At 32.7% G+C, this 16056-nt stretch overlaps 1 protein-coding gene across 5 annotated transcripts in view; it reads right to left on the bottom strand.

Annotated features, from left to right (window-relative positions):
• The window catches only part of ZDHHC21 (zinc finger DHHC-type containing 21), a 74016-nt gene that overhangs the window by 42071 nt on the left and 15889 nt on the right, over positions 1-16056 (bottom strand). For all 5 annotated transcript variants that reach the window (XR_004054020.1, XM_030920005.1, XM_030920004.1 and 2 more), the window contains 3 exons: positions 15299-15397; positions 9091-9202; positions 5663-5801 (listed from right to left, as the gene is read on the bottom strand). Coding sequence is in view for 4 of the 5 variants with exons in the window: in XM_030920005.1 (XP_030775865.1) it covers positions 5663-5801; positions 9091-9202; positions 15299-15397 (350 nt within the window). In the remaining variant the exon portion in view is untranslated. The remainder of the gene's footprint in view (positions 1-5662; positions 5802-9090; positions 9203-15298; positions 15398-16056) is intronic.

Here is a 16056-nt window from a genome sequence, read left to right on the forward strand (position 1 = left end):
TTTTTTTCAATGTCAGTGGTAATAATGGTGACTTTTGTTCTTAAATTACTTAAATTTTTTCTACCTTTATGAAAAACAAAGCAAATATAATTTACAAAAGAACTGTTGAAGTAAGAACATTATTTTATTACTTAGCTTTAAATAAGTTTGTTATACAGCTGGAATTTTACAATGGATTTGCCCTTAAAACCAATTATTCCAGTTAAAGTCTCAAGGCTTTTGTTGTTTTTTTGGCCCAGCAATGACTTCCTTCATCTCCCCATTTGGTTAATCTCTACCTCACCTATAAAGTCCACCATGAGTCTCATTCCCTACACTACAGCAGTTCTCAAACCTTATGGCCACAGAAGTTTTGCACTGCACAACTCCACAGGATGCTATTTACATAGACTATGATGTGAGTGTTACCTCCTGGAGTTATGCAATTAGGCAGCAATGATTACAATCACCTGGGAAGAAATTTTTTTAAACAAAATGTTATTGCCATTGACACCTATGAGGAAATAGTTTGTATGGGACCAACCCTCACACCAAAAACACTATTAAAAACCAGATAAAATCCAATTAATTAATAAATACACAGCTGTTTGAAGACATTGGCAAATAGCCAAAGTCTCCAGAACTTATAGGGCCAAAATCTCAGAGAAAGTAGACAGGCATTAAGGTGATCCATATATTCTGCACTGCTTTTATTTTTTTTTGAGATGGAGTCTCGCTCTGTCACCCAGGCTGGAGTGCAGTGGCCAGATCTCAGCTCACTGCAAGCTCCGCCTCCGGGGTTTACGCCATTCTCTTGCCTCAACCTCCCGAGTAGCTGGGACTACAGGCGCCTGCCACCACGCCTGGCTAGTTTTTTGTAGTTTTTTAGTAGAGACTGAGTTTCACCATGTTAGCCAGGATGGTCTCGATCTCCTGACCTCGTGATCCGTCCGTCTCGGCCTCGCAAAGTGCTGGGATTACAGGCTTGAGCCACCGTGCCCGGCCTCTGCACTACTTTTTATCTGAAAGTACTTGTCAATTCACACTCAGTACTGAATGAAAAGCCAAGTAGAACTGGAGACTCAGAACATCCTGCAAAATCTCCAAGGCCAGGAAAACAGTAACTGTAGGGCACAATCCACAATAAACACCTCAGTTTTTCAGCTGAGACCCCGAAGGACTATACTATTGGAATAAAGGCAAATTGAAACTAGTCTTTCACAAAGACAAATCCAGCAATCAACATTCCTTACAAAGTACCAATAAACACAATAAACAGCATTTTCCCAAGAACTGCTATATTGAGACCACTGTTCTGTTATTTAGCATTAGAAATTCTTGTTATACAAACCCGACTGGATAAAAATGAGCCTTCTCTTATATCCTATCAAAAAAAAAACAAAAGAGTAAAGCAAATCTGAGGAAGGAACACGTCAACCACATTTTCTACAATTTGTCATGCAAAATGCTCAGTATTCTGACTTAGGCATGTCAGAAGACAGGACCAAATATCTGGAAATTGAGAGGAAAAAAGAGTCAACAGAAACGAACCCTCAAGGGGATCTCAAAATTAAAGTAATCAAACATAGACGTTAAAATAACTGTAATTAACATGTTCAAAAAAATAGATGACAAAATAGATGATTTCACCACAGAAATTATCAATGAAAGAAAGTAGCAAATGGAAATTCTAAAAGTGAAAAATATAATAACTGAATTAAGACTCTTTAGAAGGATTTAAGGGTAGATTAGACACGGCAGAAGAGCTGATTAGTAAACCAGAGGATAAATTAATAGGAAATATCCAGAATGAAGCAAAGAGAGGGGAATAAAAAAGTAAAGAAATAAATTTAGAACATATGCAGCACAATGAGACCTCATGTACATGTAAGTAGAATCCCAGAACTGCAGGAGAAAAAATTGAGCTGAGGTAATATTTGAAGTGATAAAGGCCAAGAAATTTCCAAAACTTAAGAATGACATCAGGCCACAGATTCAAAGTTACATAAACTCTCCAACAGAAAAAATGCAAAGAAAACAATACCAAAAGCACATCACAGAATCACAGAATAACTGCTAAAATACAAAGACCAAAAGAAATCATAAAAGCAGCCAAAGAAACACACATTTCATTGGAGTAACGGTAACACCAACAACTGACTATACAACGGAAATGATGGAAACCATAAGACAACGGAATAACATCTTTTAAAAACTAAACAAAAGTAACCACCAACCTGCAATTCTGTGCCAAACAATAAATCCTTCAAAAATGAAGGAGAAATAAAAACATCTTTAGAGAACCAACACTGAGAGAATTTGTTCCAACAGACTTGCAATAAAAGCAGAAAAAATAAGCCTAGAGGAGGCTCAGACATAAGGAGTACTAGAAAAAACACCAATACGTAGATAACTCAAAACAAATACTGACTATAGGTAACATATAACTTATATAAGAATATAACACATAATGTATATGCAAGAATGATAAAGTCTTGTTACCATGTGATTTTTTTCTGTATCTACTTTCCACCCCAAAATACAAAAAATGATGATGACAGAGGGTGTTCCAAGGCCACTGCTTTCATTAGGTGCACAATGGTAAAGTACTAACTTATACTTCAAAAAAATCAGAATAATGTTTTCATTTTGGGGAAAACTATAAAAAGAATAAAAGAGAAAGCCACTAGAAATAGAAAATTGGAATTTTTTTTTAATTAGAAATTCCAAAACAGGCAAGAAAAGGAGAAAAATGGGAACACAGAACAGATGAAGTCAAATAGTAAATAAATAGGAAGATGACAAAATACCAGCTATACTAAGTAAAAATTTACTAAATATTTCATATTAAAAGATAATTTTTTAATGATGAAATATCTGCTATCTATAAGACACATGAGACATAGTAACCAAGAAAGGTTGAAAGTATTAAAGACAGAAAAAGATATACCATGAAAACACTAACTAAAAGACAACTGATATAGTTAAACTAGTAACAGAAAAAAAATTTGAAGGCAAGAATCATTATTAAGAATAAAGAAGCATGTTTTATAATGATACAAGAGTCAATCCACCAAAAAGATGTAATGAAATTTGTATGTATCTGTAATATAGCTTCAAATTCCCAACTTCTAAATCAATGAAATGACTCGAAGTCATTTCAATGTATATTGAGTAACTACTGAACATTCATTTGCTTCAGATCATTGGAATATTTAGAGCTACATAGATTATAAAATACTTTCTTCAAGTTTAGTTATAATTCTGGTCCTAGAATTTAGCTTTACTCTATCAAACTTAAGTAGGTTAGAACACTGCTAATAAACATTCAATTTTATGTATTTAAATTCGTCTGTCTTTTCTTACTATGGGAAATATTGTAGTAAAGCTCTTCTCTCCATATACCTAACTTGAAAATATATATGAATTACTTCGTTCATTGAGATAATATATCATAAACAAAACTAAAAATTACTTGATTTCTCAAAAGGAAGCAAAATGATCCTGGAAATTTCATAACATAATCTCTGAGTTTTCATTTCATTACTGCTAATATGGTGGTAATTATACAAGTACCCCACTTGATACAACAAGGAAACTAAGACTTAGGCTAAGAGAACGATTTCTGCTCAGTACTACTAGACATACATAACTCTGTCAGATCCCTAGAATTATTTATAATGTAGTGCTTCATCCCTAAAGTAGCTTTCTAACAACCAACATAATGATTTGATTTTCATTTGGTAAAATGCTAACATATTATTATGATTTTTATTTAAAAAAACACCTGCTTGCATCTACAATTGATTGCTCTAAGGAAAATCTGGTTTGACTTTTCAAAACCCACTTTTCACACTCACTTTTTATATACTTTCTTCTTCCTGATATATTTAATCTTTTAACAAACATTTACTATGCTGCTGACCTTTTTCCAATATTTATTATGCATGTAAATATATACATATATGTAGCACATTCAGATATAACCTATAATCCATTTCTCCATTTTAAAAAATGGTGACTGCCTAATTGCCATTAATTTCTCCAGTTTCTACCTTTCATTTGGAGAATAAAATTAGTTTGTAATTTCAAACACCTTACTCCTTCATCATTTGATTACTGGAATTTCCTTAGTTGGTCATCAATCTTCCAGTAATAAATGCTTACTGTAAAACAGTCTCTAAAATTTTCATAAAAATTAATAGGCCAAAGAAAACTGTTTCCTCCCTCTGAGAGTTTTCACTAAAATCAAATGTAACATAAATTGAATGTCTATCACATACCAGTTAAGTTTACATATATTATTTCATTTAATCCCATTACTATTGACATTATAATGAGTGTAGAAGAAAATTACCATTCAGAGAGGTTAAACAATGTGTCAAAACTCACTCATGTAATAAGAAAAAACAGGCTTTAATCCCAGGTATGTATAAAGACAAGATCTTTCCACTACCAGAGGCTGGCCAAGTTACTGTGAAGAGCCAGACAGTTAATATTTTAGGCTTTACAGACCATACAGTTTCTGCCACAACTATTCAATTCTGCTGTTACAAAACAAAAGCAGCCATAGACAATATATAAACAAAAGAAAGTAGCTGTTTTCCAGTAAAACTTTTTCTTAACAAAAACAGGCAGAGGACTGAACTTAAACCAAGGCCCAGAGTTTGCCAATACTGCACTATACTACAATGCATTCATTACCTCTTAGCCGTTCTTTGTTTTTCATTAACACCACTAAATTCTACTTCTCTGTTACTTAAAAAAATTACTACCTTAATCCTACTGAGGAATTTCATTTTAATGCTTTTCTTATTAGACTCAACTATTTGAAACAGATTACTCTGGGGAATATGTACATTCTTTTACATGATCTAACTTTAATGCCAATTATATCAGAAATTTATCTACAAATAAGATGAAACATTTCTAAAACTATAGTACTAGCATGCATTATATTCTCAGTGGATAACTTTTTAAAGCATCCTGCAAATTCATGTTATCATTGCTGATCAAAGTCAGGGAGAAAAAAAGTTCTTTTTCTCAAGAACGTAACTGTTTGAGAACCTTTAAAAACTACATTCTGGGAGTTGAACAATGAGAACACTTGGACACAGGAAGGGGAACATCATACACCGGGCGGGGCCTGTTGTGGGGTGCGTGGAGGCAGGAGGGATAGCACTACGAGATATACCTAATGTAAATGACGAGTTAATGGGTGCAGTACACCAACATGGCACATGTATACATATGTAACAAACCTGCACGTTGTGCACATGTACCCTAGAACTTAAAGTATAATAATAAAAAATAAAATAAAATCTTGATGACATTATGCTAAAAAAAAATACATTCTACATTTTTATTCCTGAAAAGAAACAAGAACATTTCATCTTTTTCATTATCATAGATATTTTTAAACCAAGACACATATATTGAAAGATTCAATGTGTTGCTTTCTAAAGAAAGCCACTCAACACTAATAAATAACCATAAATGAATTTCATGAAAAGGAAATGTCAGACTAGGGCCCACTTTCTCAATCCCAATATAGTTCAAAATTCACCAATTTGGGAGTTTATTTTCGTTGTTTTGTTCCCAATCTTTTGTACTTAAAGGAACCACATGTTAATAATTGTATGCTACAACTGCTCTAATGTTAGTGGATATAAACATTTCTTACCAAATTACGCTTTTTTAGTGGAAGAAAATAGTAATAGTGGCAGAAAGAAAACATCAGTGCGTAGCAAGTAAGAAGTTCAGTGTAGAAACACAACTGCAGAAAGAGCCAATGATTATCTTCACCAACACAATTGTTAATCCTAAAGAAAAAAAAATGAAAAAGAAACAATATTTTAAGTTCACCTCAGGATCAACAAGACTAAAATAAAAACAAATAATATCACATATGCTTGACTTCATGGAGATATGCTAAGGCCATTTGAAGGTAAAAACAAACTATACAAGGAAAAGTATAAATATACCATCTTACATTTGTAAAGCACTTCACAAAGGAAGTCCACATATGTGATCCCCTTCAACTCATAACAACTCAGCGAGACAGGAAGAGCAGACGGTAGCTTCCTGTGTTACTGATATGGAACCAGGGAACAAAGGAGTTAAGCCAGAGGATGTACAGTTAGAAGACATAGGGGCCAAGAGAGCAAGAACCCTGCTTCCCTGTATATTGCTCTTCCTTTACAGCATTCTAGCTGTGGAAAGCAATCTGAATGCCCTGAAGTAAAACAGCTGAAACATACCACTCTGACATGACTGATAAGCATTCACAACCTTTTTTCATTTTAAAAATCTATCCCTGGTTGCTGAAAATAAAAATGTATTCAAAACTATTTACAAATACATAGAGCTATACTTCCACCAATACAACAGTGAACCCTAACTAGGAAAGAGGATTAATGTTACAATCAAAAACTTTCAAGGCTAATTTAAGCTGAATATTTTATTGTTCCAAATTTATTGTATCCAAATTGTCAAAGTATCCTAAAATTCCAGCAAAAAACCCTAGTTCAAAACTACAAATGACTTTGCACAAATGTCTTCATTTCAAAATAGTATTATACTGTCAATGAAAAAGAAATGATGTAACAGGTTTCGGTCCTAACTTAAATCGCTCTTTTTAACTTGTCATCAAACCATTTTTTAAAGTCAAATATAGAACTGAACTGAAAAATCTTAGAGAGGTATTTCTTAGACTTAATTAAGAGTGCATGTTTTGTAAACAAGAAAATCTACTGTGCTTTGTTATTTGCAAGCAAGATTATAAAAGAAGTGTGCTTATACACACTCAAAAATGCTCTTCAACATTGTTATCAAGGACAACAAGGCTTATCCTTGTTTTATCCTTCCTGTCCCCAGGAAGTCTGAGAAACAATGTCTATGATCACAGCACTTTTAACCAGAACAGCTTTAAGAAGCACTAAGGTACTCAATCTATATGAGTTCTTTTTGCAACATTTGAACTACTTAGAAAGAATGATCAAGCTGGGCGCGGTGACTCACGCCTGTAATTCCAGATTTTTGGGAGGCCAAGGGGGGCAGATCACCTGAGGTCGGGAGTTTGAGACCAGCCTGGCCAACATGGTGAAACCCCATCGTTGCTAAAAATATGAAAATCAGCCGAGCATAATGCCATGCGCCTGTAATCCCAGCTACTCAGGAAGCTGAGGCAGGAGAATCACTTGAGACCAGGAGGCGGAGGTTGCAGTGAGGTGGAGGTTGAGATCGTGCCACTACACTCCAGCCTGGGCAACAACAGAGTAAGGCTCCATCTCAAACAAAAACAAACAAACAAACAAAAAGATCAAAGCCACAAATATAGAAAACCTTGAGGCATTGTGAGAATTGACCTCCAAACCTAAAACTGTGCTAGGCAGCTAAGTAGTGCAATTTCTGAAAACATCAAAAATTTTCCTTGCTTCCAATTTACACTATACATTTCCCTTTTCTCTGAACATTTCAGCAGCGCTCTATCAGGAAATTTAATCATAAAAATTCCTGAATCTCTTTAGGTCCCTTGTCTACCCTCCTTTCTGATCCTCCAATCCTTTGTACTTCCCCCTCACTGCTAACAACTTCTGAAAAGTTGACTAAAACTATGGAAGCAAGAGGCCTAGAAAGAGAAATTACCCCAAGGTTAGAATTAAGGTTAAATGGCACCTTATTTGGTCACCAATAAGTGAGTCTTTCCTAGTTGATTTTTTTTTAATCTTAAACTACTGCATTCGTTTGGAAAAAAGGCATCAATATCCACTTGTATCATGAACATTTGTATTTTAGTTAATAAGAAACACTACAATACGAGGTGCTTAAAAACTGAGTTTTCTGTATTATTAGCAATTATCTGAATACATATTTCACCTAGCTTTCTAAAAATCTATTACTACTGTGACAGCAAACAGATCACTGAGCTTCAGAAGATTACTTGGGAATTAATCTGTTTAAATTCAAGGCACAGTTTTGAATATCAACTATATGTCATATACTATTCTATCTTGTTGACAGATTTAGAAATTTTTAAAATTTTTATGTAGTAACAAAGTGCTTTTATCGAAAATGCTCTTATTTTTTCCTGTTTCAGGAAATTATCTTCTATTTAAATAATCAGTCTATGCAAAACAACAAATTTCCACTGAAAGTTTGCTGATTAACTGTCCTATCAAAATAAGTTATCAAAAATAAGGAAAACTCTAAACTAACATTAGAAAAAGCTAAACTCTACTTGAATCAATTTTAAATAAGTGCAATTACAAATTAAGAGGCTCACTATGTACATTTGCATATATGCATGTCTGTGTATACAAACATAAATACTACATACATGTATACAGATACATTTGTCAAATTCTACACTATACCAGTTTAAATATTTATACAGAGAGCCAATGCTAAGAAAACAGAATTAAATACAATATCTTGTTCACAGATTTTTGTGACAGCTTTAAAATGAGATACAATACAGAATTCACACAGCATTTGTTTCCAGAGAGTCTATTTCTCAACTGAACATTTTCTTTAAATATTACAAGAGAGCCCCCTATTGACCAAAACTGTTGACAGTTCTGCAGAATCAGCTAATTATCACTCACATACTTCCAACACGTACATAATGGTAGTAGCTATATCCAACACATAATGCTTAAAAAGCTTTAAGGGGTAAGGAAGAGGTTATCAGGGTGTCTGAAATGTTATTAATTAAACAAATAAAAGGGGAATACAAATATTCGGATGTATATGGTTTACTACAATTAGAAATAGCTACCATTTAAGTACATCCTACATGTCAGATATTTTATTACATGTTTTATATACATTGCCTCATTTAATACAACCACCTTTATCCTTTTGTATATTAGGTTGCATATTAATTCTTAGTTTTTTTGCTCAAATCTCTCCTTGTTAGCAAATATAGGATTTCTGTGGAAAAATGACTTTGGGAGTTGATCAGTCATATAATCTAAATAACAATATCCTTATTAAGATATTGTAAAACTATATAACTTTAACATAACTTTTGTTTAAAGCTGCTAAGTTGTAAGATTTACATTTTATTACCCACCCCCCTTTTCTTTGCTAGAAGTGAATCACTCTTACCATGGACAGTGATGATCCATTCTCCTCACACAGTGGCCACAGCGGCTACAGTGATGGGAACGCTTTGGTCTCATCAGATTACACTTGTTACATAATTCCCAGAACTCCCTTTCTAGAGAAGGAAATTAAAATCCATTTAATGAAGGCAAGTGGGTAATGCTGAAATTTAGCAACAGTTGTTTAGAAGATTTTATAGGAAGACTTCAACATATAACTCTAAGAGATTTTTCTTCTTCTAAGCCTTTGGTGTAAACGTGTTTGCCATAAATATTGTGGTTCTATTCTATATATGTCTTATTTTGTGTGTTTCTAATTTAAAAGACTATAAAAATAAGACACTATTGTTACGGTAAAAGTAAGAGACAGAAAACAACGTATTTGGATTCTGGGTATACTGTGAGAATATAAGTAAAATCCAATGACAAAACCCTAAAGCCTAACCAAATTATTATACTAAAACAATTTTATTTAAACAAATTGATTTCTAGAAATTTTATTTTTTGAAGGCTCTAAAGAAGAAATAATGCTGACCCTGGTTTCAGTTGATTAGTAAGTTGAAATCAATCCTATAAACTCATTTGAAAAACAGAGATGGCATTCCTCTCCACACACTTTCCCTAAATCATTTAATTTTTTAAAATATCAATAGATTCATTTAAGAGTGTACGCGACAGGTTAGAGAAGGATGTCATATGGCTTTGGGAGGTGTCAGAATAGTTTCAGTAGTTAAAAATGTTATAAGATGACTATTATTTTTAATGAATATAAAGCAGTTCTTCACAAAACACTGAACTACCATCAAGTAGCAATTTCCTCTAATCTGTAGTGAAATAGCACACGATTAAGTTCTGTGCAAAAAACACGAAGTTTGCATAAGAGAAAAGGCTTTTGTTTTCATTAAAAATTGTCCTAATCAGATCCATGAAAACTATAGAAGAGTCATCGTCCTAGAAAAGACAATTGCCTTTTTATACAAAAATGTATCTTTTAAATATGTTGGAATGGAATTTTACTTTTACAAAATTCTTTTAATTTTTATCATTTGTGTTTATACTATCCCATAACCTCATTAAAAGTATGGGCACAGTAAGATTAGCCTAATTCCTATATTCAGATTGAATATTACTATATGAACAGTGGGACCCTAGCACATAGTAGGTAGTCACTGAATGCTTGCTGACGTATGAAAAGTCTAAAATCAAAACATGAAAGATTCAAAATAAAAGTGAAAGATAATAGTAGACAGTATTCAATTTTCGAAAAAGATTCTCTATTTGAATTCCATTATTTTAGCTGAATGGTCAGGAGCAACATCAACATGCTGGACTTTTATATAGTTAAGCGTTGGGAAAACATTCCCACTACAGATATCTCTGAAGAAACAAAGTATGAATAAAACCTACATCAAATTAATTGTTCCAATGACATGAAAGTTGAGAAATTATCTCTTATATTTGAAATCTCATTTTAAAAGAAAATCCTTTTTCATTTCTTACAGTTATTTTAATGAAAATAAATCATGCAAAAGCAGCAATATTAAAGCCTGACATACAGTTAAACTAGTATTATTTACCTCTAATGAACTAAAAACTCATTTAATATATAGCATATTACAATGTCACAAGCATATCATATCCCACTCCCCTGCTTAGCTCAATGCTCCCAAACTTCCCAGTGTTAAAACTTTGAATTCACACATTGCAAGGAATACAGACAGGAAGGAGGTTCTCTCCACAATCAGCCAATTTTCATTAAAAGGCAATATAAAAACTTTGTTTTTATCAACCCCTTAAAACATAAACACGGTGTATTCATTATTGGTAATTTCTGAGAAATCAGCATATAATTCTTCATTTTATATCTAAAATGTATTCTCAGAAAAGAGGAGAGCACTTGGCTATAGTTAGAGAAAGCCTATAATTCTTAATCTAGACCACAGATACAAACTACAGTCTGCAGGCAAATCCAGTCTACCACATGTTTCTGTATGACCTATGAGCTAAGAATAATTTTTACAATTTTAAACTATTGAAAATAACAATTTGTGACATGTAAAAATCATATAAAATTGTAATTTCTGTGTCCATAAAGTTTGATGTACCCATCATTTACATATTGTCTACGGCTGCTTTTGTGTTTCAATGGCAGAGCTGAGGAGTTGTGATAGAGACTGTACGGCCCATAAAGCTGAAAATGTTTACTACAGGCCTTTATAGTAAAAAATAATTTATTTGCTAATCTATGGTCTGGACCATAAATTGATTTAAAGAAAGAATTTGAGTCATTCCTTTGATAACATGAAGATACCACGTAAGTATCTAAAATGAGAAATACCTGTAAAAACTCAGTTTCACATATCTATATGAGCACATACATCTCTATATACTTAGGGAAGAAATGAGAAATCACTATTGTACAAAATCTAGAAATTTAATTTATCATCTAGAAGGTGCTTCTGGCTTGTGTAGCAAGAAAAAAATCCATCCATCTTAACATACCCTACATATCTCTAAAGCCTTTCTTAGTCATTTCCCTTTCCTTTCTTTACTCATGTCCACATAGGATCTTGGTGACTGATACATTCTGATGTCTGATGATTTTTGTACTAGCCATGTAATAATATTTTTAAAAAGCCTATGAGAAAAAGAATTCAACTGAAAATTTATGATAGCTTTAGAAAAATTAAAAGCTAACAGATATATTTTTAAGGGAGAGAAAAATCAAAATATAAAACAAAACCAAAAAAAAAGGCAAACTCCATAAATGACTGAGGCTGTTTAATGTGAATAAATACATCATTTTGTTTAACCTGGAGATTTATTAATGCTGTAAATGCTTGAATGAATATAATGCAATGCTTGGTTTGTTTAACCCTCAGAAAGGAAGGAATCACCCTCTACTTGAGTCTTTTAAAAGACTCACCTTTTAAGGGACCCTCACTCAATTAATATATTTAAAATCACTAAGTAATGCTTTGAGGAGAAAAACATTACTTGAAATAAGCTAAATCAACACAAAGTTTGGGTCCTAACAGAGATTCCCTGACAAGAATCAGTTGTCAATGTAGGAAATAAATGTCAATAAGTCTCTCACAGATCACCTTTAAAAAGCAATATAAGAGGGAGGATAACACTAAAACTGTGAGTGAATACCTGACCCTGATCACTGAATACAGGCATCCTTACAGCTTGGGGTAAATTTTCCAGAGACTGCATCAAAACATGACACATTTTTTTTTAACTTGAAAGAATTTCCTCTGTAATGCTATGTTAAAAAAAAAAAAATGGCTCTAGTGATGACAAAACCACATGTCGAACATGCAAGTGAAAAACTTGATTAAAATGTTCTAAAGTTGATTGCGGTGATGGTTACGCAACTGTGGGTATACTAAAACCCATAGAATTGTATACTCTAACTGGATAAATTATACGGCATGTAAATTATATTCAGTAAAACATTTTTAAACATAGTTAAGAACTTGAACAAAATTTCATAAAATATGAAAGTGATAAAAACATTTTTAACTGAAGGTGTTCATTTTATATTTTATTTCAAATACACATGTGAACAACTCAAGTAATATAAACAAACATAACAATTTCATTTGACTGCTTCATCTACATGCTCAAAAGTTTATAAAGTCAAATTCTGGGAATCTTTTCATGAGAAAATGGAACATTTCCTTATATTCAAATTGCCTCATATTTAGTAAGTCACATATATACTAAAGTCATTGTGTTTCAAAAAAGCAGAAAGGCATGTAAAATATTTCAGAGTAATTCAATAAAAAAAATAGTTAAAATCACCAAAGTATTAGGGCTTTAAGTTCCCTTTTCTGAAGAATTCAGTTATATGAAATTGCTCAACCTTTAAACATTCCTGAATAAATGTCACTCTTCTATAGTTTCAACTCTCTAGGCATTCAATATTATTTTTCACTGTTAAAATTTTGTAATGTTTTTTACTAAATTAAAATAATATTTACAAAAGAATCAGGTAACCAGCACCAAAAAGTAAATGATGACTTAAGTTTTCCCCAGATTCATAACAAAGGTGAATAAAAAGCTAAAATTATCAATCTGTATATAGATCCATCGTAATAAGATGACAGAGACAAGGTTCTGGGTCTCTGGGCTGGATCTCACACCAACAACCAGCTGTTTAATCCAGGAAGGACAATCTATGCTCCTGACCACCCAGCCTACCTACCTCATACAATTACCATGAGGATCATACGATATGCGACACTTTTAGAAAAAGACTTTAGAGAAACATTAATATATGACAAGTAAGTGTATTTTTGTCAATGGAGTGAATGGGAAGTTTTTTGAATTCAGGGAAGAAAAATAGGCCACATGTCAACTGAGACAAGATGTAAAGGAGACATCCAAACAGTCAGCAAGATGCCAGGGTGTCCTACAACACTACAGTCTAGACATTAAAGATAACAGAGTTGTTAACATGTAGACTCAATTAGTCAATTAGGCCTAAAGATATAAATTTTGGGGCATATACAACATTCTTAACATTTTAAATTAGTTTCCAGTGTCTTTTTTTAATCACAAAATTTCTCATAAAAATTGGGATTCCCTGTATTCTGAGAATTTTAAGATCTAACAGTCTAACTGCATGACAATTTTACTGTAGCTGAGTAGAGACAACTACTTTCAGATAAGGTATGAAATTTTTAATATGAAATACTTGCTATATGGCCCCTCTCATTGATTTGCAGTGTCTGGAACATCTAGGCATTTGAGTCTTTCACCACTGCAAACTAATCAGAAACAGGTCTTCAAGTTAGAAAATACCTGTTTCTTTGATTTTCATGGGCCACTGGATTTTCAAGTTGAAGTAGGTAACACATGTATACAATATTTTAGAGAGTTTTTAGCTAAGCCAGGTGGGAAGAAAAGTGATTTTATACAGATTGCAGAGTGCCACCCTCCCTGCTCCTGTCCCACTGCAAAACACATATACATACACAAACTTCTAATGACAGTCCTACTGCCTCTATACATTAATAAAAACTTAATATTTAATGTAGTATTCAAAAACTTCTACAGTTATATAAACATCAGTGTAATATTCCCATTGAATCTCTGAATTTTCAAGGCCAACTAAGCCTCTAAATGACGGGTGTCGAAAAACAATAATCAGAATTTAAGGGAGACTTTCTAAGTAACTTGTCACTTAATCTAATTTCCTAAGAAATTACTGCATTGGTTCCCAAACTGTGCTACACACTGGAAGCACCTAGGATCTTTCAAAAATACTGATACCTGGTTCCTATGTCTCAGACATTCTGATTTAACGAAATGGGGTGTGACCTGGACATTGAGATTTTTTGAAGTTCCCCAGGTGGATTCTAATGTGCAGCAAGTTGGAAACTACTAAATTACTATAAAAGTATTTTGGTTCTGCAATGTACTACACAGGCATATAAATTTCTTACTAGAAGAAAGTTCAGAGAGTTCTCATAGCTTATATAGCAAACAATCAAAGAGTGAGCCTCAGGAATGAAAATAAATAAGGCTGTACAATATATACCCGGTATATAATACAACAAGCAATACATTTTTAATTCATTTTTGAGATTTGAATGGTTATTATCAATAGAGTAATCAAAAATCACCTTCGACTGAAACTAGAATACATGCTTGCCATTTTTCACTGAATTGTTAGAACTTGGAAAAATAGACAATAGTATTCTTAATACTACAAGTATTTATTCTAAGCAATATTGTCTTTATAACGTAACGTAAGTGGCACCATCAAGAAAACTCCTTTATAAAATTAAAATATAACTTCTCAGATAATCATGTATCATTCAACAACTATGTACTGAGCATCTTAAATGACAGAGACTCTTCTGGATATGAGGGATACAGCAGTGAGTAAATGAAGAAAACAAAAACAAAAAATCTATACTCTCACAGAGCTTATGGAGATCTAGAATGGGAAAAGGAAGACAAACAAACAAGTAAACTGAAAAGGAAGCCAAGAGATGGAGTGTGGTGAAATTGCAGGGGTGCAGGGGGAGCAGGGTTGCAATTTTAAGTAGGGAAGTTTGGAAAAGACACATACAAGCAAAGACTTCAAAGCGGTGTTAGATGACATACATAACCAATACATATTAAAGGCAATAAAATATGTAAATAAAGACAGTAATTCTGGCATCAGCAAAACTGATGAATCCAGAGTACCATACCTCCATGTGGGATCTTGGGGTTCTCAGGGAGTCTTCCTGGATCAGTTATTGAGGCCCTCACTAAGGCAACCAGACAGAATATGGCAATGCCATAAAATACTTTAAAATAAATAAATTAAAGAAATTAGTTACTTATCCTTCAAAACATTTTATCAACAATCATAATTAAAGTTTAAAATGTGTATTTTAATAAACACCATCAGGAGAAAAATTTTCAAAAGATTAAAAAATAAATAATTTAACTCACCAAAGAATACTGTCAGGAGGACTATCTTAAATAGCACTAATTTTAATTATTATTTTACATAATAATAACTCAAACTTCTTATAAATCAGATCCCTTAACAGGGACTTCCTATTAATAATGGCATAAATGAATAGGCTCACTTTTAATTACTACATGTTCTATATTTGAAAGGATCAAAATACCAACAATTAAACTTTTTTATTAACTGGGTATCTTCAATATTACTCTGAATCAGTGAAGTTCAACTGTCCCTTTTGATGGATCTTAAAACAATTAATTTGAGAACTAAGACTTAGAAACGTTTTGATTTTAAAATTAATAACCAGAAAACAAAAATAGTAAGGGAAAATAGATTTGGCCACCATAATTCTACATTTTTAAATTAGTAAGAATAGAGGAATTCTGTTGGGGGATTAAAAAAACACTGTATATGTAAAAGGAACAGTCTGAGTGCTCGATCTAGGACTGACTGCATAGTACTGGTCAGTTTTATCATACATATAACATTTCC

The sequence above is a fragment of the Rhinopithecus roxellana genome, chromosome 16 (genome assembly GCF_007565055.1).
Source record: "Rhinopithecus roxellana isolate Shanxi Qingling chromosome 16, ASM756505v1, whole genome shotgun sequence".
In the NCBI taxonomy this organism is placed as follows: domain Eukaryota; kingdom Metazoa; phylum Chordata; class Mammalia; order Primates; family Cercopithecidae; genus Rhinopithecus; species Rhinopithecus roxellana.